We start from the raw sequence: 20,018 nt of genomic DNA, 5'->3' as shown, positions 1-20,018 counted from the left end.
TTGCTTTACGAACCACAACTCAGAGTTGGGCCATCACCTCAGTGTGTGGCAACTAACAAGACACAGCCTTCAGGTTATATAGGTTTCCCTGACAATTATGTCATTGTCAAAGTCCATCGTAAGCTGCCACTGTGTTCTCAGTTCTTCATTTTTCTGATCAGTTAAAAGTTGTTGTTATTCTTCCTTCAGCAAGTTCTTGTCATCCTCGTCTCGGTTCTGCTTCTGGTCACGAGCCTTATTGGTCCATTGTTGGTCCTTTGATCTTCTTGTTAGAATGTGCACGCGATGTCTTGTTTAACTTTCCTGATTTCTTAGAAGTTGACCTTCCAACCCTTATTCATCTACTTATTCATCTACATACCTCATCTATATACCTATATTTAGTTAACAGAGATATTACAGTCAGCAATTAATCTTCGTGTCTAACTATAGTTCTCTGTATTTATTCTTTCTATTGATAAGCTTTGCTGGTGATTAATCCAGCCATGGCTGGGGCTGTAGAGGGGCCAGAACGAGCAGTAGTCTGCATGGACCGAAAAGAATAGGTATACACCTGTGATCACACAACTGGTATAACAATATTGAACACATTCATTTATGTCTTTCTTACTCTGAATACCTGTTCTAAGTATCTATGTCCAGTATCTCTTAACAATTCGTTACAGTTCCAGTGGAAACTTTCCTTTTTTGTGAGGTTGTAACAGCTGCCCAATCATGTATTGGTAAATTTGAATGCTGAAGATTCAGTACTGCAGCCCAGATTTTTAGCACAAGATTTACAGCTGCCAAGTTACCCAAGGGGGGAGACTTCTCAGAGATGGGGCTGCTGAGTTTACCTGCCATGCCCAGGAGGCATTTAGAGGCAGTATCTGCTTGGCACAGGAGCGGGTGTTCGGAGTTCCTGGGCCACTGCTGTTGCTGTCTCCTCCAGTTGCTGCTCCGCAGCTCCTGCGGTGGCAGTTACAGCAATGCCAGGGCACCCCCCAGTACGGAGCTGGCAGCTTTGGGCCCCGGTCTGGGTCGCTCCCCCAGTTCTTTGTCGTGCTGCTATGCCTCTGGCAACGTGAGGAAGAGAGCTGGTCTTGTTGTAGTAGTTGATATTTTCCTGGGATTATGCAGAGGCTCTTCTCTGAGCCCACTGTTTTCCTTGCACTTTGATACCTGTGGGAAGAATGGTAGGGTGGAATAATAGAGAATTATCATTTGATGGTTCTAGCCACTCTGAATATGAGCATTGTATAACCTGCTTTGCTCGTGACTTTTTTATTTTGCTCCAAGAACTGATAGCGGTTTGCATTTTCCTTGTAAGTCTGAAGCCCCCATAGTAATAAAATTTTTGTTTCTTTGTAGAATGTAACAAAGGAGAGACAGATGAAATTAATACAACAACAAAATGACATCACTGGTCTTTCACGACAAGTGAAGCACGTGATGAACTTTACTAATTGGGCTATTGCAAGTGGCAGCAGTACTGCTTTGCTATACAGTAAACGTCTGGTAAGAAAGCATCTTCTAACTTGTGTGTACAGTACAGAGAATGTTTAGTCAAAAGAATTTTCTAAGTATCGTGTAGCTTCACTACATTGTAACCAAGGAAGAGACAAGGAGTTCATGCTTCATTCAAAAAACAAAACAAAAAACCCCCTGCTATAATAATGAGTTAAATATCCCAACTTGTACGCCACTTTTCATTCGTAAATTAAGGACTTAACTGTATTATCGTAGAAGGAATGGGGTCAAGCTCTGTAATGGCACCTCAGTGTTTCACTTGAGTCATTGCAGAAGTAATATTATTGTGTAACAGTTCTTCTCCGTAATCCTCTGAGCTGAGTAAAAAATGAGTTGCACGGTGGATGATTTTTCTGGTGAATTCAGTACTTCCCAGGCTACTGACCAGACTTGCTATTTACAATCCTTGTTGGTCATCCAGCAGTCTAAACATGCTGGGCAAATGCACACTTCTAAAGGTTCTCATTCTTTATTTCATTGTCGCTAACAGTCTTGTTTTTGCTTTCCATTAGATAACATTCCAGTTACGTCATATTTTAAAGGCACGTTGTGATCCTGTCCCAGCTGCCAATGGAGCAATACGTTTCCATTGTGACCCTACATTCTGGGCAAAGAACGTCGTCAATTTAGGTGAGAAAATCATGCTTGTTTATTCCGTGTTACTTGAAAAACTAGACTGAGTTGAGGATGTTTATCCAACGTGAGTGAGTTGGAGCGCAATACATCTCTTAATGCAGAAGACCAAAACTCTCTTGACATAACCCATCCAGTCCTGATTACCCTCCTTATCTGCTCTGTTCTTCCTGTTTGCAAAGCTTTCTCCACAGGTTTTGGTTTCCAGTGGGAATGGTTGTAGGAATGGCCATTTTTTTGCCCCCTCTTAAAGAGGTTCTGATGGTTGTAGTGTAACACACTGGCGCTAAATGGGTGCTTCAGCTTCCGGAATAAGCTTTTTTGGAAAGTAAATAGAATCAGTTTTGCCTGTCTGAACTTCATATTTAGCTGCCTGTGGACTTACACTAGATGTCTTAATGTGTTGGAAGTTGCATGAACAAGCATAATTAGGAGGACTGTTGATAGGAGCCAGGTTCATGGCTAAGACCAAGCCAGTCTGTGTGATTGCTGGAAAGGTAAATGAATTAAGAAGCAATGTTTGGCTAGTTTTGTATTCTAAGATGTCTGACATATTTATAAAGGTAAAGAAAACCAGAGCCTCATAATGGGAGGTACACTGCTGTTCCTGTGTGTGTGGTGCTTGCAGCTGCCACATAGTAGGTTACGTCACCATAGCTGTAACTTTATACCTTAAGTAGTTTTTCTCAGTGCAGGTGATTATTCCTTCTTTGCTGCCATGGGAGTTTGTGGTAGTCTTGCTGAGATAGGAACTTGGAGCACTCGTGTTCTGCATGAGCGCCTGGTGACAGCTGGGATTACTGGGCACTTGCAGTAATGATTACTGCGCGCTGCTGACTGTTGTCAGATGCAGTAATAACGTGCTCGTTGCCTTATCCTGCAGCATATCCTGCAACCTTCCATAGTAATGACCTTATCACTTATACTTTTCAAAGAACAGGTTTTGAATGAGAGGAGGGAGGTGAGCTAGAGTGGGGAGAGCACAGGGAGACAGAGGTATCTGTTAGCCTTTGCTTGTGAACTTTTCTTTTGGATAAAAATCTAATAGAAAAAGCTGACAAAAATATCAGCTCTTCCTGATGCTTGTGTGTACTCACTACTTGTTCTATGTCCACTAGTCGGGTTTTGGTGTTCCTGTCTTTAGTCAAGGAGATTTGTGTGCACAGTAAACACATTTTAAACCATTACTCAATGAAAAATTGACAATGTTACTTCATGGGCATTTCTTCAGGCAATTTTTGAGTGCTGTTACTCTTGCAGATTAGTCAAGAAGGAAAAAAGCAAGGCTTTCCAGAACAGAGTTTCAAATGTTCTGGACTAGGAACCCAGGGCGGGTGGGGGAAGCTTTATAGGAAACAGAACAGGAACTGTCAACCTCAATAAAAAGTGACATGCAGATTCCAGCGAGTACATGTTCAAGTGCAAAAATCCACATTTTGCCTTTTCCCATTAAACATAGGACAGGAGAAAGCTAGAGAGGCAATGTGGTCCATTGCATTTTATCAAGGCAGGACTCACTTGTGGCAGTGTTCTGTGCCATGGTTGTATAACCTGTTCTTAGTCATTTAGTGATGGGACACTCTCCACTTTCCCCCAGATATCTTTTCCCAAGCTTTGTTTCCTTAGGTATAGAAAATTTGTGGTCAACATGGTTTTTTTTTCCTATTTTATTTCACATCATGTCTGTTTATTAACACAGAGAACAGTCATCTCTGTCTTGTCTTTCAGGCTGTGCAGTTCCAGTTCTTTCACTTTTTCCTTGTAGGTCATGTTTTTTTAGTTTTGCAATTTCTTCTTGCAGTCTGAGTTTTCTTTTTGCTTCTCTCATGTATGGTTATGGAGACTTAAAAAGAAAATTTCAAAGTTAAATTGCTTTGTTACTGCCCCTGAGGAAACTGAATAAGAAACATCTGAGTGTTATGCACTTATGAACCTTTGGATGATGATGGAGACTTAACTGTTTACTACTACTTTGTTTTGTTTAGGTAACCTTGTCATTGAAAATAAACCGACTCCTAGTTACACTCCTAACGTAGTGGTTGGCCAAGCTCCTCCAGGAACAAACCACATCAACAAAGCTCCAGGACAAATCAATCTAGCGCAGCTCCGACTCCAGCATATGCAGCAGCAAGTGTATGCACAGAAGCATCAGCAGCTGCAGCAGATGAGGATGGGACAGCCAACTGGGTCAGTTCCGCGGCAGACGAGTCCGCAGATCTTACAGCAGCAGGTAAGTGTCTTGTATGTTCTTATTTCGCCTTTTACCATAACACCGAGACTTAAAATTGCCCTATCAAATATAAACTTACGAAGCAGTTTATAAATGTGAAAATCTCTTGAAATTTGACATACTTTAAATAGTCAGCTATTGGCTTTTCTTGATGTTATGTAACTAGTAAACCTACTACTGTGGAAAGAGATTGGCTTCTTTTTTCCATGTTAAAAGCAAAGATTTTAAAAAACAAACACCCTTGCAGCCTCCCAGGTTGATCAGCATGCAGACCATGCAGAGGGGTAACATGAACTGTGGGGCTTTCCAAGCACATCAGATGAGAATGGCTCAGAATGCTGCTCGTATACCAGGAATACCACGCCACAATGGACCACAATACTCCATGATGCAACCTCACCTTCAAAGACAAGTATATCCTGTGTACACGCTTCATTTGTGCCATTGTGCCAAACTTTCATTACAATAGATGGTACCTTCAGCTGTAAATGTGTTTATCTGTAACACTTGTAACTCACAGCTACACACATTTATATGCGTTTTCATGTTGCATACTGTACTGTGACATGTTTGCTGAACGTAAGGAAATTCAAACCTTAAGCATGGAGATGAATTCTAATGCTTGTATGGCATTTTAGTCCTGGGAAACAAAACGTTTCTTTTTTCCCTTTCAGTGACATTCAGCTTTTGTGTTTCTTAGAGAATAGCCAGGCATAGTGAAGTTCAAAGCTATGTAGTTGAGGGTTTTTAATGGAACCACATTCTGAAGTGTTTTTAAATTCAAACCTGAAGCATGATGCAGAGCTCTGCATACCATCAAGAACAAAAATTCTTTACAATGAATGTTAATATGACTGGAAAACCAAAAATCACTTTACAATGCTTGAAAGTTACTCTTTCTTAAAAAAAGTTTGTAGACAGACATGGACTCTGACGTTGTCTCTACAGGAAGTTATTGCTTTAAGAAAACGTTACTATATATGAAAATAATTTGGTGGAAGATGTGCTGTATATTTAAATATCTGGCCACATAAAGTGTTTTTTCTTTCCGAGTAAATGAAAATAGCAGTTGCTTTGCATTCAGTGCTCTCAGGTTGTTACGTTGGTAGAAATGTGTAACTAGGAGTTCGTATGGCTTCCCCCTCAGTTTTTGTTGGGGACTATCATAGAATGCACGTGTTAAAATTCTACACGCGGTGGCTGTCTGATTTGTCCGTAATGCAGTCATGGTCTCTTCTCTTTTCATGCAGCATTCTAACCCTGGGCACGCGGGGCCTTTTCCAGTTGTTTCTGTGCACAACACCACTATTAATCCAACTAGTCCTACTACAGCAACAATGGCGAGTGCAAATCGTGGTCCAACAAGTCCATCCGTTACAGCAATCGAACTCATTCCTTCTGTAACAAACCCAGAGAATTTACCTTCCCTGCCGGATATCCCGCCCATCCAGGTCAGTGGAGAAGATCGGGCACTTACGCTGGGGGTGAAGTAGTGATCTGCCTTCCTTTCTGTATCTTGTTTTATTTGATACCAGCACTTGTCTGTAGAACGGTATAGCGGATTATCACTTAAAGTTGAAGAACTAATATCTTCAGCCCTTGACTTGGGCATGCAAATATTTTCACTGTATAGGGCTTACCCGCTCGACCTGTGTTAACCTTTAGATTAATCAGTATTTAATGGCTATCCTAGAGTAAAATTGATACTTAGGTTAGTTAATCCTAGGTACTGTGTTCACTTCCTTTCTTCCGCAAGACTATCGTTTGGGAAGATATCACTAGAATAGTTGAATAGTTACGTATGTTGAATGCCCTGAACGGTGATTTATTCGGAGTTAAAGTTGCCTGGCACTTCTCTGATGTTCTTAAACATAACGATCAAATGCAGGAAGTACAGAGAAAAGGTGTCCCGCTGCACTACTTTTCTCTGTCTCCTCACCTTTCCTCTGCACCCCAGTAGTGTGGCTGCAATAATTTCCTTGTGTGCAAGAGTCCAGCACTTCTATTAGCGCTGGATACTGGAAGGTGCTGCGGAATGCTTAAGCTGGCCTCCATGATTCACCTTGAGCTGTGGTGGTGCCTACTTGGAAATTCTTGCTTGCCGAGTGTGGCTGTTGCTTCTGTAGTGTTCACTTCATCTGTGTGCTCTTGGTGCTCGCTGACTTAGGACTGCAGAGTGTGCCCTGTGCTCTTTACTCAGAGAGGCAGTGGATAGTGCTGCACACAAGCTGAGGGTAGGTCTTGATAAAGTCAAGCTTATCTTGAGAAGTCAGAGCATAATTTAATGTACAAGCAGAGCCGAAGAAAGTAATAGTAGTATGCTTTCTGCAGGAGTGTTTGGGAAGCCAGGGAGGGGAGGATTATGGCTGTGTCTTGAGAACAGGATCTTTACATAGAAATGCCTATATAAAGCACGGGAGATTCAGTCATGATATGGGAAACAATCACCTTAAAAACAAAACCTAAATTTCATCCAAGCACGTGGTCTGCTGTAATATGAGTAGCAACTTTTAAACTCTTAATCTATAGTGTCACATATTCAAGGGTTGTATGTTCAGTTCTCTCATGAGGCTGCAGGTAATTTGCTAATGTAAGAATAGTGGGGGGAAAAAAACTGATCGCATCTCTGAGTGTGATCATCTGCAATTTTGAAACTCTGTTTAGTCATTAGAACAAAACACAAGTATAACTGGTTATGACTGATTCAGCTGTTCATGAACGCTGAAGTTCATGATACACCAAGCTAGAAATCATTGTTACTGGGATAGTCTAAAACAGTAATATGCAGCTTCTTGGTGCACTGAAAATGCAGAATTCTGTTAAGATGCTCTTTTTTTGTACCTGTTGATGTAATGGCTGTTACGGATTTCGGTGGATCAAAGAGTTGAATAGGAAGCTTATTAGTATTTCAAGTTGCTTGCACAGTCATAAAAACACGCTTTGAATACAATGCATTTCAAACTTGTTATTTGCAGTTATGCTGTCTTGAGTTAATAGCTTTAAGCAGCTAAAGTAATAGGGTACCTGTCCCCTTGTTTAATAGATACTAAAATCTGTGTAAAAAGTGAGTGGGAGGGAGATTTCACATCATGCAAAGGAAAAACAAGTTCATGGTTTCCCTTAATATCTTAATTGTGGAATAACTCCTGCAGCATTATTAATCTGGTAGTTCATATGACTAATGCCACTCGTCAGTCTACACTGATGGTCTGGGAACCAAAAACCTGAGAACAACCTAGAGTAAGTGAAGCCTATGACCGTACGGGAAGAACACAGATATCGAGGAGCTTTTGAAAAATCTTATTTTAAGTTTCTGACCATGGGTTTCTGTTATGAAGGACTGATCTCTGTATGAAACAGAAAAAAACGTTTGCTGATGTCCTGAATCCTTGAAGGGATAGTGAACAATTCTGGTAAAGGTACTGATCACAGTTTAAAGATATGCAACTATTAAGAAACTGTAATTAGGCCTCTCTGATTCAGACTTTTGTTTTTGCTTCTTAGCTTGAAGATGCTGGTTCAAGTAATTTAGATAACCTTCTAAGTAGATACATTACCGGCAGTCACCTACCCCCACAACCTACAAGTACCATGAATCCCTCCCCAGGACCTTCAGCTCTGTCTCCAGGGTCATCAGGTAAATGTGATGGGTATTTCTCATATTTAAGTTGAAAATATTTACCTACCACTTCCTGCCAAAAGGAAGTGATAATTTGTTAGTTTAAAATCTTATCTTGCTCAGAAGGAAATTCTTCTGGAAATTTAAATTTTACCTCCTTCAGGAATATCTTTATAGTAACAGACTGCCAGCGCATGAATGCAGTGTTCCAGATAGATGTATAGACTATATTTTTGTCCTGTGTTACCACAGTCCTTTTTTTTTAACTTTGTGCATCAGAGGACGTAGTTCAGTTATTGCCCCTAAATGCTGACGGGCTAGACCATTCTGAGGTTTGGGAAGTAAGTTTATAGAGTAGCTTAGTCACAGAAATACTTAGACCCAACAGTCATTTGAGCGAGGTCGTTCTAAGTATAGCCAGTTCCTGATAGAGCTTTTGATATGCATGTGAACAAATTAAGTTACCAATACCTAATGTTGAGTTATTTAAATATTGAAAGTATCTATTTCTATTAGTAAGAAGCTGATTTCATTCAATATGTTTCTTGTAGTCTCCTCTGCAAGACTATTGTAAGATTGTGTGAATGAATGGTTGCAGCAGTGGAACTTACTATGTTTCTCAAACCTGCATGCAAAACAGTCTTTTCTTGACTTTTCTGGTGGATGTCAGTGGATAAAATTTGAGGACTTAATGGGCAGAGGGCTACAGCGCTGTTTGGATGCGGTGAAATAATTATTGGGATGTTGATAGTATGTTGTCTGTGGTTTTTTAATTTAACATGTGCTAGACCTTTGTTCTGATCAAACGACTGAGAGGGCAGCTGACTTATGTGAATTATTAAATTAGGATATTCTAGCAGCGCTTCTGGCATTATTCAACACTAGTCACTTGTTTTACTGCAGAATGTAAATTTGTACCAAGTCAACTTCTGTGCTGCGTCTCTGCAGGTTTATCCAACGCCCACACTCCAGTGAGGCCACCTAGTACCTCCAGCACAGGTAGCAGAGGAAGGTGAGTATGCTACGTTAACAAGCCTGCTGTCTTGTAAACCTGAGCTATCTTGTAAATGTTCTGACATGCTTTGCCATTGAAATTGTTCAGGAAATGGTAACTGAAGTGTCTTTGCTCTGATGAGTTCTCCTCTAATATATATGCTGGTCTCTTTCTAGCTGTGGCTCCTCGGGCAGAACTGCTGAGAAAACGAGCGTTAACTTCAAGTCTGACCCAGTGAAAGTCAAGCAAGAGCCAGGCACGGAGGAAGAGATATGCAGTTTCTCAGGAACAGTAAAACAGGAAAAAACAGAGGATGGCAGGAGGAGTGCATGCATGGTAAAGTTAGTTTGTGTAACAATATGATTTTCCTAGCAGCATGTTTAAGTATTTGGAAATAATAAAGCATTTTAACAGAATATGAGGCTTAAGAGTAAACAGCCCTGAGGACTGAGACGTATTTTGCTCCCTGGCAGTATGCCTGAACTTTTAAGCATGGACCAGCTTGGGTGTTGAGCTGTCTGTTTTTGTACTACCGCTAAGACTGCTAATTACCTGGGCTTTGTGACATAGCTACCAGTAAGCTGGCAATGGGACTTGGACAGTACCTTGCTGGCTTATATCGAACAAATCAGCTTTACATGATGGCAGATGCTTCCCTTTGCAATTTGACAGGACTTGATCTAGTGATGTGGGTGCAAAATACACCCAGTCCATGTCAGTTTTATGTAATATGATAGGTAGTAGCGCGTTGAAAGTAGAAAGAGTTTCTGTTGGAAAACAGAACTTAATCTCAGTTTGGTCCATGTTGAGGACTTTATTGTATCCTTTAATACTGTGCTCTGCCAGACACGGGATAGTCCATTGTGTAAATTTTGTCTTTAGCTGTTAAAATGAAACACCCACAGCAGTGTAGTGTTTGCTGCTTTTAACCCCTAATTAATAAAAACTGTAAGTCACCCATTGTTAATGGTTCCTGAATGTTCAAACATGTCGTTACATTAAGAAATCATCCAGTCAGTCAAAAGCTTTTATGCCAGAGCATAAACAAAATATTTATGTAAGTGAATATTTTTCAGTGTTTCCCAGCTATGCTTGATTTAATAGGATTGTGTACTGGGAGCAGGGTGATGGATTTGAGGATTTTTCTTAATGATACTGAGGGTATATTTTTAGCAATTTTATCAGGGTGTTTGGCTTGAAAGTTTGTTTATCATGTTATATATCAGTAGAAATGAGTCTGTTCTTGAAAGGATGGACTTGTGAAAAAGTAGTTTTTAATGTTGTATGCAACTCAGGTCTTCATAATGACTTTCCATGTATTTTTGGGAATTAGTGTAGTACCTTTAAATAGTGGATGGCTTTTGACTTCCAACATAAGAAGATGCCTTTGTAAAACTGACTGTCTTTGATTTTCATGTGCTACTCTCATTTCAGCTTAGCAGTCCTGAGAGCAGCTTGACACCACCACTATCCACTAACTTGCATCTGGAAAGTGAATTAGAAGCATTAGGGAGTCTTGAAAATCACGTCAAAACCGAACCAGCAGATTTAAGTGAAAGTTGCAAACAGTCTGGACATAGCCTCCTGAATGGAAAATCCGCAGTGCGGAGCCTAATGCACCGATCAGCCAGAATTGGAGGAGAAGGCAATAACAAAGACGATGATCCAAACGAAGACTGGTGTGCTGTATGCCAAAATGGAGGGGATCTATTATGTTGTGAGAAGTGCCCAAAGGTGTTTCACCTGACTTGTCACGTCCCAACACTCCTCAGCTTTCCAAGGTACCTGAAACAGTGTAATGGCTCCTGAGAACAGCTCTGTGGTCTCATTCGTATGTTAGATTGCAACACTTTACCAAAACTGGTGTTTTACCCTCACCATCAACTAGTTCTGGATGACTTCTTGTTGGTGAAAAAAATCTTGACGTTTAAAGGCCTGCCTGAATTTTTGCGTGTAACTGGTCAATGTTTATCTGATAAACATATGATCTCTCAAAGTGTGTTTCTGTTACGTCAAGTTAATTTTAAAGTCAATGTGAAAGAGGTGTTGTAAAGCATTGGAACACACTTGGGAGAGGAATATGAGGGCAGGAAAAATGTCCTTGACTGGCAGAATTACCTGGAGCACACAGGGTTATTCCTTATCTTCAGATATCCAAGTCTTTACTACAGTACAGTGTGAATCTGTAAGAGCTAATGAAAAAAATCCTTGTCATCACTGATAAGACTTTGTCCCTGGATATCTGGAATAATTGTGCTTATTTCTGTTTAGTGGAGAGTGGATATGTACGTTCTGCAGAGATCTGAGCAAACCAGAAGTAGAATATGATTGTGACAATTCACAACACAGCAAGAAAGGGAAAACAGCACAAGGCCTGAGTCCTGTGGACCAAAGGGTATGTCTCAAATCTGTTTCCTAGAAACAAAAAGTGCTTTCTCACATTAGCCTATCCCCCACTGTTTATTGAAGATATTTTTGCTGTGGCTGCAGCAAATTAAATATAGGTGTGGCTTTTGCAAAAACTGTGAAATGAGTAGTGAGATTTTTCTTGCTGTGACCACATATCCAGGTGTTGGTCGCCCTGTGGGAGTGCTCCATTACGTTGGGACTGTAATCATCTAGTAGCTCAAACTTGCATCTAAACACACATTCTGTATTTAAATGTATCCTTTAACATACATTAATCTCTTCAGTGTTCTTAATTAGAAGCTCTTTGCGTTTAATGTTGATATAACCTTCACAAAATATTTATGTAAGTTTGGTGTGTTAAGCTCATGCTGAGAGGTGCTACAAGCACTGAGGTGCGTTTTTGTGGAAGGTGTAATGACCTTGATAGTCAGAACTGTTTCTAGCTTTATCGATCAGCCTGTGCATAAAGTGCTGGAATATTGTCAAATCAAATTCCCCCAAAGGAATCACGAGCAAAGGAGAGAAAAATATTTCAATGGGGAATTCATAGAAACACGCTGGCTTTGGTTTCAGATTGTTTAATTTTGTCTTGTGGGGAAAAGAATGAAAGTATGCAACTCAGTGCTTTCCTGTTATATCCAGTTATGGTTGGACAGCAGCAGTTGTCGTTTGTCTCTTATTTTTTATTTGACTGTGTATTAGCATGCCTCTTCGTGTTTGACTTCAGCCCTAGGCTTTTCTTCAGGAAGAAAGTGGAGAAGAGGGAGCACGTTTCTGCTGTGTGAACAGGAAGGTGGTGCTCTACCCTCTCGACAGTGCCCTCCTAAGGACTTTACATTTTATAATTAAGTTTGTGGGGATTGCATTTAGATTTTCTAGTACTAAGCTGCTAAAGTGCAAACCTATTTAAAATAGGGAGGAGATAAGAACTTCTGGGCTGAGGATAAATTAAGGATATTAATGTGAAGCTGTTTTTATTTCTTTGTAAGAAATGTGAACGTCTCCTGCTTTACCTGTATTGTCATGAGCTGAGCATTGAATTTCAAGAGCCAGTCCCAGCCTCGGTGAGTCTGCTGCAAAATAGTTTGTGATTTATTTTTGGCATAACACCTCAAAGTCTGGAGTTGAGTTGGGGAAGGAGCTTTTACTTGAAGCATGTTGATCAAACTAAAAGTTCTGGCGGTCATCCAGTATTTCATGGTTCTGAGAGACACAGAAGCTGATTCTGTAGCTTTTCTGTGCTGAGGCTCTACTCCCAGTCCCAAAGCCAGATATTTAAAAATGCTTTCCATTAGCACTTGAACTGGAAGATGTCGTCTCAGGATACCCATGAAATTCAAAATGCTTTAGGAGAGCTTTTAAATGAAAGGAGGGGAGAAACTGCTTTGACCCTTCCGTTTTCAGCTGTAAAAGTAGTCGCTATAATGAGAAGCATTGCTGTGCTGTGGTAGACACTGAAGGTTAGAAAGAACTTCTTAAACAGTTTGTTCTCACTTGCTGAACATGCATACAGTGCATGATGAGACTAGCTGATTGATATTTTGGTAAGTGAAGGAAATTGACTACATATTTCACAGGAGTTATTTCAGTGATAAATCACTGTTTGGTTTTTTTTACAGATACCAAACTACTATAAAATTATAAAGAAACCAATGGATTTATCTACAGTGAAAAAGAAACTGCAAAAGAAGCATTCCCAACACTACCAGACTCCTGAGGATTTTGTGGCAGATGTCCGGTTGATCTTCAAGAACTGTGAAAGGTTTAATGAAGTATGTTAACTTCCAATCTGTATACAACTTCTTTAGATTAAGATTTATTTCAGCATGATTGTGCAGCTTCTCCAGTTAAAGGCTCTGCTTCCAGTCGTAACTTCTGCTTATGGGGCAGATCCTGAATCAGACGCTTAAAAAGCAAACAAAACTAATGCAGTTACAGAATTACTTCTCAGTTTTAGCTAAATGGGAAGATCAGGCTTTACCAGAGGGAACTCCTTAAGTGCATTCGCTGGTACGGATATATGACTGTGGAGCAGAGCGACCTTGTTACTGTACATTGTTTTATTAACCACACTTCCTACAATCAAGCAGTCCTTAAAACTGTCTCAAGCTGTACGGATAATTGTTCTTACACTCAGGAAACATGGTAGACTATTGAGGAAACTTCCTCTACTGAGGAAAAGTGCCTTTCTTAAGAATATTCTACTGGTTCTAGTACCTCATGCTGGCTGAATCCAGAAAAGCAGTGTGTTTGTCAGGGCTAGTACTAAGCTTACTTCTTTAGCTCATGCGTAGTTGGGCTCTCACAAAATGAGTTTTTAGTAGATAGCTTCTGTATGAAGTCATATTTTTTGATGAATGTGGAAAGTTGACTTATTTTGCAATGAACCTGTCTGATAATGAAATATTGCAGCTGACATGTGAAACGTGAGTTGGGGAGATAAATTACCTAAGTGTTATTACTAGGTGGAGCAATGGAAAAAATATTCCGAATATTAAAAAAAAAAAATAAATTGTGGTACTGTGCTGAAACAGAGAGGAGCTGAGATAAGAGGGTCTCCTTGCTTGTGAGACGCCTTAAAGCAAGGATGACAAGTCCTGGGGAGAAGGTGTCGCAGGGAACGGCTTTCTTCTGGCCTTAGGAATGCGTAGAACAGTTTTGCAGGGTTTGGGCTGCCTTTCTGGCTCTATGAAGAAGTAAATTGAAGGAAGCACAGAAATCTCAACTGTTTCACAAGTACACTAGTAAAAATCAAGACTAATGATGTAATGCTGAAAATGCACACAAGCATTTGGGACTTAGACACCCCCGACTCCCTTATGTTTCTGTATTAGGTGGAGGTTAATGACCACTGTAGAAGAAGTTGCGATTAGGTGAACTTCTCAATGGAGGGAATTAATGAAGCATCTACTGTAGAGGAAAACATGCCGCAGCTCTTAGGGACAAGAGTAAAACAAGGGAGCGAGGACTGAGGGATATGGGGTTTTTTGGTTTGGTTTTTGGTTGTGGGTTTTTTAAAAGTGTGTCAGACTTGTCTTGCTGTTTGAAATGCTGTCTCATGGCAAAAGATGAGTCACCCTGACCTCTCATAGTAGCATCGTCTCTACTGCCTCTAAGCCATATGCTTTTAAAAAAATAGAAATCTAAGTGGGGTAAGACCCCAAGAAAGTAGTCTCACGGAGCACTTCTCTCTAAAGTGAGACATTTTCTACAGAAACGTCCAGGCAACTAAAATTTGTAATGAAGAAAGCGGTCATGAGTAGAGCGCAGTTTTGAAAATGACAGGGAAAAAGTTGTGTGTTTTGTTGAAGGTTTATTTACCTCTTGTCACCCTCCTAAGACTGTTTTAAACTTGCTTCCGCTAAGTTGGAGAACTAAAGAGGTGTAGTCCATAACAAACTGTTTTGTTGTTATGGCTGACTTTAGTCATCCAATCCTATGCAATCTCATAACTTTAGAAAGGATTATAATTTCATTTTTTTTTTGACTCTGGTATCCTTTTTAGATGATGAAAGTTGTTCAAGTTTATGCAGAAACACAAGAGATTAATTTGAAGGTAAGCGTTTCAGACCATGCACACTTGGTGAAGGGATGTGCATTTCCAACAGGTGAATATTCCTGTCTTCTTTTATTTACAGGCTGATTCAGAAGTAGCGCAGGCAGGGAAGGCAGTTGCATTGTACTTTGAAGATAAACTTACAGAGATCTACCCAGACAGGACCTTCCAGCCTTTGCCTGAATTTGAGCAGGAAGAGGATGATGGTGAAATAACTGAGGACTCCGATGAAGATTTTATACAACCACGTAGAAAGCGCCTAAAATCAGATGAGAGACCAGTGCATATAAAGTAATCTAATGATATGGACCTAAAATTTATTGTAAAAACTGTTATTTAAGTGTTCCCGGAATATTATCATGCCTACAGTGGACATCCTGAAGAAGCTGATAGCTTTTTAAACAGTATTAGATTACAAAAAAAAAAAAAACTTGTACAGAAAAGCATTCTCATCAAAAGGGGAAAAAACTGTATTGTAAATTTTTAATTTTTTTCCTTGATTATTTGCTATATTCTTTCTTTTCCTGATGGAGGGGACACACTTATCCCGGTCTCACAGATAGAGGTGGATGAATCTTGAAGAGAAGCAGATTTGATAAGAGATGTTCCATGTACAGATAAGACTGTTCAGTAAAATGTTCTGCAGGACTGGACCAATTCAGTTACTGTATCTTGCATTCGTGCTGACTGCAGCGTAAACTGTAAGCGATGTTCCTGAAATCCCCTCTTCGTGTGAACTTAAGTGCGTGTTGGTCATTGCTTTTATCTCATTTAAGCGGTATTGTGAATAACTGGTCTTCTGTGTTGATCCAATTATCTAAATTTGACTTTCTTTACTACGTTTTATGTATAGCAAAAGGAAAAAAAAAAATCATTAAACTGTTCTGAATTGGCAAGTGCAGGAGTGTGAGTTCTTGACAGATGAAAGGCTGAACTGGTGGCAAGGATCTCTTCAGTAGGGCTACGTCTATTTATTACGAATCCTGTACGCAGAACATTTTAATGGTGTTCATGGCAGAAGTCTCAGCATCGTGTCGTCTCTCCCTGATCTCCCTAATGAGGCAGAATGTTATCTCCAGGATTCACTGTCTGATTTTCTGTACTTAAAATATAGACTGAAGAGGTAATAACTGGTTGGGGTGTTTTTCCAGTCTTCCTAAATATCAGTTTCTAGTAGACCACTCGGCAAACAATAACCTATTAACTACCAAATGTGTAAAATTTCCTGTATTCACTTTGTCTTATTTGTAAATAGGGAATTGAGATTTCCTGCAGATCAGCAACATTTGCTGAACTGTTTTTAAACTAATATGTATTCTTATTGTTCCTATCAAGAAAAGATTTGTAATATATGGTATTTCTAACATTGCATTCATGTTGAGGTTCTGTCTTATTTTTATTAGAGAACTACTCAGAACTTTCTTCAGAAGCAGCTTATGAGCTAAATGTCTAGAAAGATTGGAATAAATCTGTTGGGATTGGGTTACTTGTCCGTCCATTGAACAAAGCACTTGCACAGACCAGGATTTGGCTTTGAGAGGTTTCTGGTAAAATATTGAAAACAGAACTATTCCCCTATTTCCCTAAAAGCCGTGGCAGGCATCTCTGCAGTGCCTTCCCATTGCATACTGCCTTCCTTCCAGCATTTCTGGTTAGAAATGAGGTCATCACAAAGTCATTATAGTTTGAACAGTTGTTTCCTTTGACGGAGAATACTAGGAATAATAAATGTAATGTCCGGCCTTCATATAGATCTTGTTAAACTGAGATGAAAAGTGATGTAACTGGATGAGGCCAAGTTGACGCACTATGAATTTGCTATAAGGTTTTGTGTGAATACATGAATTCTGTGGTAAATCACTGGGGTGTTGGTATACTCAGCACGAGCAATTCCTGTGTCATTGTATAGGCTTTACCATACTGGTAAAGACAGATATTTTAGCACAATGTATCAAATTGAGATATGCTCTCAGCAATTTTTATGCAAATCACTTAAGATTTACTTTCTTTTTATAAAAACAAAGTATATGACTATACCTCTTACAACGAGTGAGGGGACTGAAGGTATTTGTAACTTCAAGCTCACTTCTTCAGATTATGCAAATGTTATACTTAAAACTCAAACTGTTTTTTTTCGTTTCTCAGATTTTAACATAGTACCAGTTTAAATTTATTTTTTACCAGTTCGTATGCAAAAGGAAAAGTAATTCTACTTAAGCATATTAAATTGACAAATAGCAAAAACTTTGCCCGTAGGAAGGATGATGTGCGTGAATAGGGCGCTAATAGTAACAAGGGATCGTTTAACGGCTCTGTGTATTGCCTGTTTATGCATTTCTAGTTTCTCAGATTCATTTTGCAAAGGAATATTAAAATTATCATAAAATAAGATTTTGTGAATTCTCTTCAATTGGGGTTACTATTTTTATGGCGCTTAAGCACTCCAGGTTCTGTACCTTCAGGCCTCAGCATTTTAACTGCTCGCTTTGTAAGGCACCAGTCGTGGATTCAAGTACCGCAGCCACCCGCTTCGTGACCTGGTGCCCAGGAGAAGCGCGACGGCGTCCCGGGCCGCGACAGGGCGGGAGGGCTGCGCCGCAAAGCCGGGGCTGGGGGCAGTGCGCGCTCCCCGGCTGCGGCAGGACTGGTACCGGCTGTCTTCCACCCAGACCCCAGCGCAGATCTACCGGTGGTTTGAGGGTAGCCTCTCCGGCCGGTTCGTCCCCTTTGACGAGCCAGAAGAGGTGTCGGGCTGTAGGCTGGCAGCTTCGCCTGCGTTCCGCTAGTTCACCCGCAGCCCACGAGTGGTGCCGAGGCCGCTGCTCCTCTGGAGCTGGCCCTCCTGCTCAGCTCGTCTGTGCTCGGTAGTATTGTGTGGAACTTGAGTTGTATGCAAGAAGTATTACATGTTTCTTCTTTATATATTGAAGAAAAAACCCAAGGTTCTCTCCCCCCTTCCCCCCCTTTCATTCTGGAACTCCCAATACAACAATTCAATGGTTGTTTTGAAATTAGCTAAGTGCTATTAAATAATTGAAAGGATAGGTAGGCTCTGCTGATATATTTCCTGATCTTACAGTCTGTAAGTGTTGGTTGTAGAACTGGTAAGGGTTTGCTTAGTCAAAACAACTGTTTGGTGCCGCGCTCTATGTAACGTGTTGACGAGCAAACGGGGGTTGTATAAACGGGCCACTGGGTCACTGAGAGCCCCTTCCCTGTGCCAGCTCACGTGCGCGATACCCGCGAGCGGCGGCATGCTTTGCCCTGGGAACCGGAGCGTAGCTTACGTCGGCAAAGCCTGTAGCAGGTAAGAGGTGGGGTGCGTGCGCTCTGTGCCAGCTCCTTTGCCTGCGTGGTCGCCGTGTTCCCGCAGATAGCCGGGGCATCGTCTGGCGCCTGATGTAACTATATGCTCTCATTTAAGACACTTGTAAAAAAACTGTTCACGTCTCAATTTCTGTTGTAAATGACCCTGAAGTTTAAGTTAATCCAAAGAAGTAAAAGGCAATTTGCTTTTGAAATAGCGTGACAGGTGTACAGTGTGCGACTTGTGGACTTCTCGATTACCTCAGCAGGTATCCTGCCATATAATTACTAGTGATTAGCGATCATTTAACCAGCTGAATAGGTTCAGGTCTTTTATTTAACTGTGCCCTGGATTTGTGTGGCCTATAGCATAATAAGGCAGAGTTACTATACAAAATAAAGAGGTTCCCCAAACTTTTGAAAAATAGAAATGCGCTGCTAAATGTGGAGAGCTTGCGGGTGCTTTGTGTGGAATGTCGCCATTGCTGTTGCCTGCGACGTGCGACCGCTGGCACGCCTAACGCGGGGTCGCTGAAACGTCCTGTAAACGCTTCTGCAAGCCACGGGAACAGAAGTCCTTAAAATGGCCCCGATATATCGTTCTGTTGTATCACCTAGTTTATTGGCTGACCTCTAAAGGTTAGGTAATGGCAACAGTATTTTAAAGCTATGTGTATGATGGACTAGAAGTTGGCTTTTTCTTGTCTTGCTTACTCTCTTCCTTGGAAAAAGCAATAAAACTGCTTTCTCTGTTGCCTGTTAGCATGGCAGGGGCCCTTCCCTTGGGACAGTGATTTTATAGGAAAGTTTGTGTGCATATCACCAAGTCTAGCTTTTAAAAACAAAGTGTGCAGGAGTTACTGACAATATAGCGTGGCATTTTATTTTAAAAATTGGGGAAAGTTACATATTTTTTTAAAAGTAGGTGTTTGAGTAAATAACGGAGGTACTTTTTTAAATAAAAATGTATATGCCACAGTTTACATAGACATATTTCAAATTGAACATATGCATTGTCTCTTCAGATATGGCGATTTCTTTCATTTTCTCAAAGTGTGTGTACAGTAACTTTCATCTAGTTCCTGTGTCTGCTTGTGGGCAGCCTACTTTATATGCTTTCTAATGTATCTGAATTGAATTAGTTTTCAAAAGTTGCGGTTATTTGGGTATCTTTAAGTGAACTATTAAATGTATGAAATGCAGTTTTGGCCTTTTCTATTGAGTGATCTTCCAGCTCAAGGCTGCTTTCTTTAGAATGTATTGAATTTCTACAAGGATTGGTACTAAAGTATTTGATAAGTTCGGCTTGTTGCAGCATTCCCTCTAGAGTGCGCTACATTTAAAAAAAAAAAGTGCATGTCTGCTCATGGCCTGCAAATGGGGTTATTTCTTGGATTCAGAACACCATGAAACATGTATATAAGCCTATAAAGATTTGTGCAGTTGAAAGCCTGTTTTACATGTAAATGTACTCATGGAAGGGTTAAATTCATGGCATTCTTTAATTATTTTCTTGCTTCCAGTGATTGAACTGATTCTCTCTTGCACATAGTAAACTTCGCTCATCTTTCAATAGGACTCTTCAAAAAAGTGCTGTTTCTGTGATATTGTGTTAACTGAATAATCATATTTAACTTTTTTTAAACAAGGTTACTGTTTCTAATTGTTCTGTTCCTGTGTTTTTTGCTGGTGTGTAATAAAAAAAAAAATTTTTCTTTACATGGTTATTTAATACATTAGCTGCCTGTAAATATTTCTTGTT

At 40.2% G+C, this 20,018-nt stretch overlaps 1 protein-coding gene across 5 annotated transcripts in view; it reads left to right on the top strand.

Moving 5' to 3' along the window:
- TRIM33 (tripartite motif containing 33) overlaps positions 1-17,339 on the top strand; it is a 38,299-nt gene extending 20,960 nt beyond the window's left edge. For 2 of the 5 annotated variants that reach the window (XM_075115982.1, XM_075115987.1), the window contains exons 7-20: positions 1,351-1,497; positions 2,022-2,139; positions 4,128-4,372; positions 4,620-4,784; positions 5,623-5,823; positions 7,877-8,009; positions 8,940-9,003; positions 9,162-9,321; positions 10,420-10,766; positions 11,257-11,380; positions 12,384-12,458; positions 13,014-13,166; positions 14,900-14,950; positions 15,033-17,339. In XM_075115982.1, the coding sequence (XP_074972083.1) occupies positions 1,351-1,497; positions 2,022-2,139; positions 4,128-4,372; positions 4,620-4,784; positions 5,623-5,823; positions 7,877-8,009; positions 8,940-9,003; positions 9,162-9,321; positions 10,420-10,766; positions 11,257-11,380; positions 12,384-12,458; positions 13,014-13,166; positions 14,900-14,950; positions 15,033-15,245 (2,196 nt within the window). In that variant the 3' untranslated portion in view covers positions 15,246-17,339. The remainder of the gene's footprint in view (positions 1-1,350; positions 1,498-2,021; positions 2,140-4,127; positions 4,373-4,619; positions 4,785-5,622; positions 5,824-7,876; positions 8,010-8,939; positions 9,004-9,161; positions 9,322-10,419; positions 10,767-11,256; positions 11,381-12,383; positions 12,459-13,013; positions 13,167-14,899; positions 14,951-15,032) is intronic. The other 3 variants (XM_075115984.1, XM_075115983.1, XM_075115986.1) reach the window with 3 other exon arrangements.
- The last annotated feature ends 2,679 nt before the right edge of the window (positions 17,340-20,018 follow it).

This window comes from Phalacrocorax aristotelis, chromosome 21, assembly GCF_949628215.1.
Source record: "Phalacrocorax aristotelis chromosome 21, bGulAri2.1, whole genome shotgun sequence".
Taxonomy (NCBI): Eukaryota; Metazoa; Chordata; class Aves; order Suliformes; family Phalacrocoracidae; genus Phalacrocorax; species Phalacrocorax aristotelis.
Note: the sequence above shows the minus strand (reverse complement) of the source record. Positions and strands in the feature narration are given on the sequence as shown.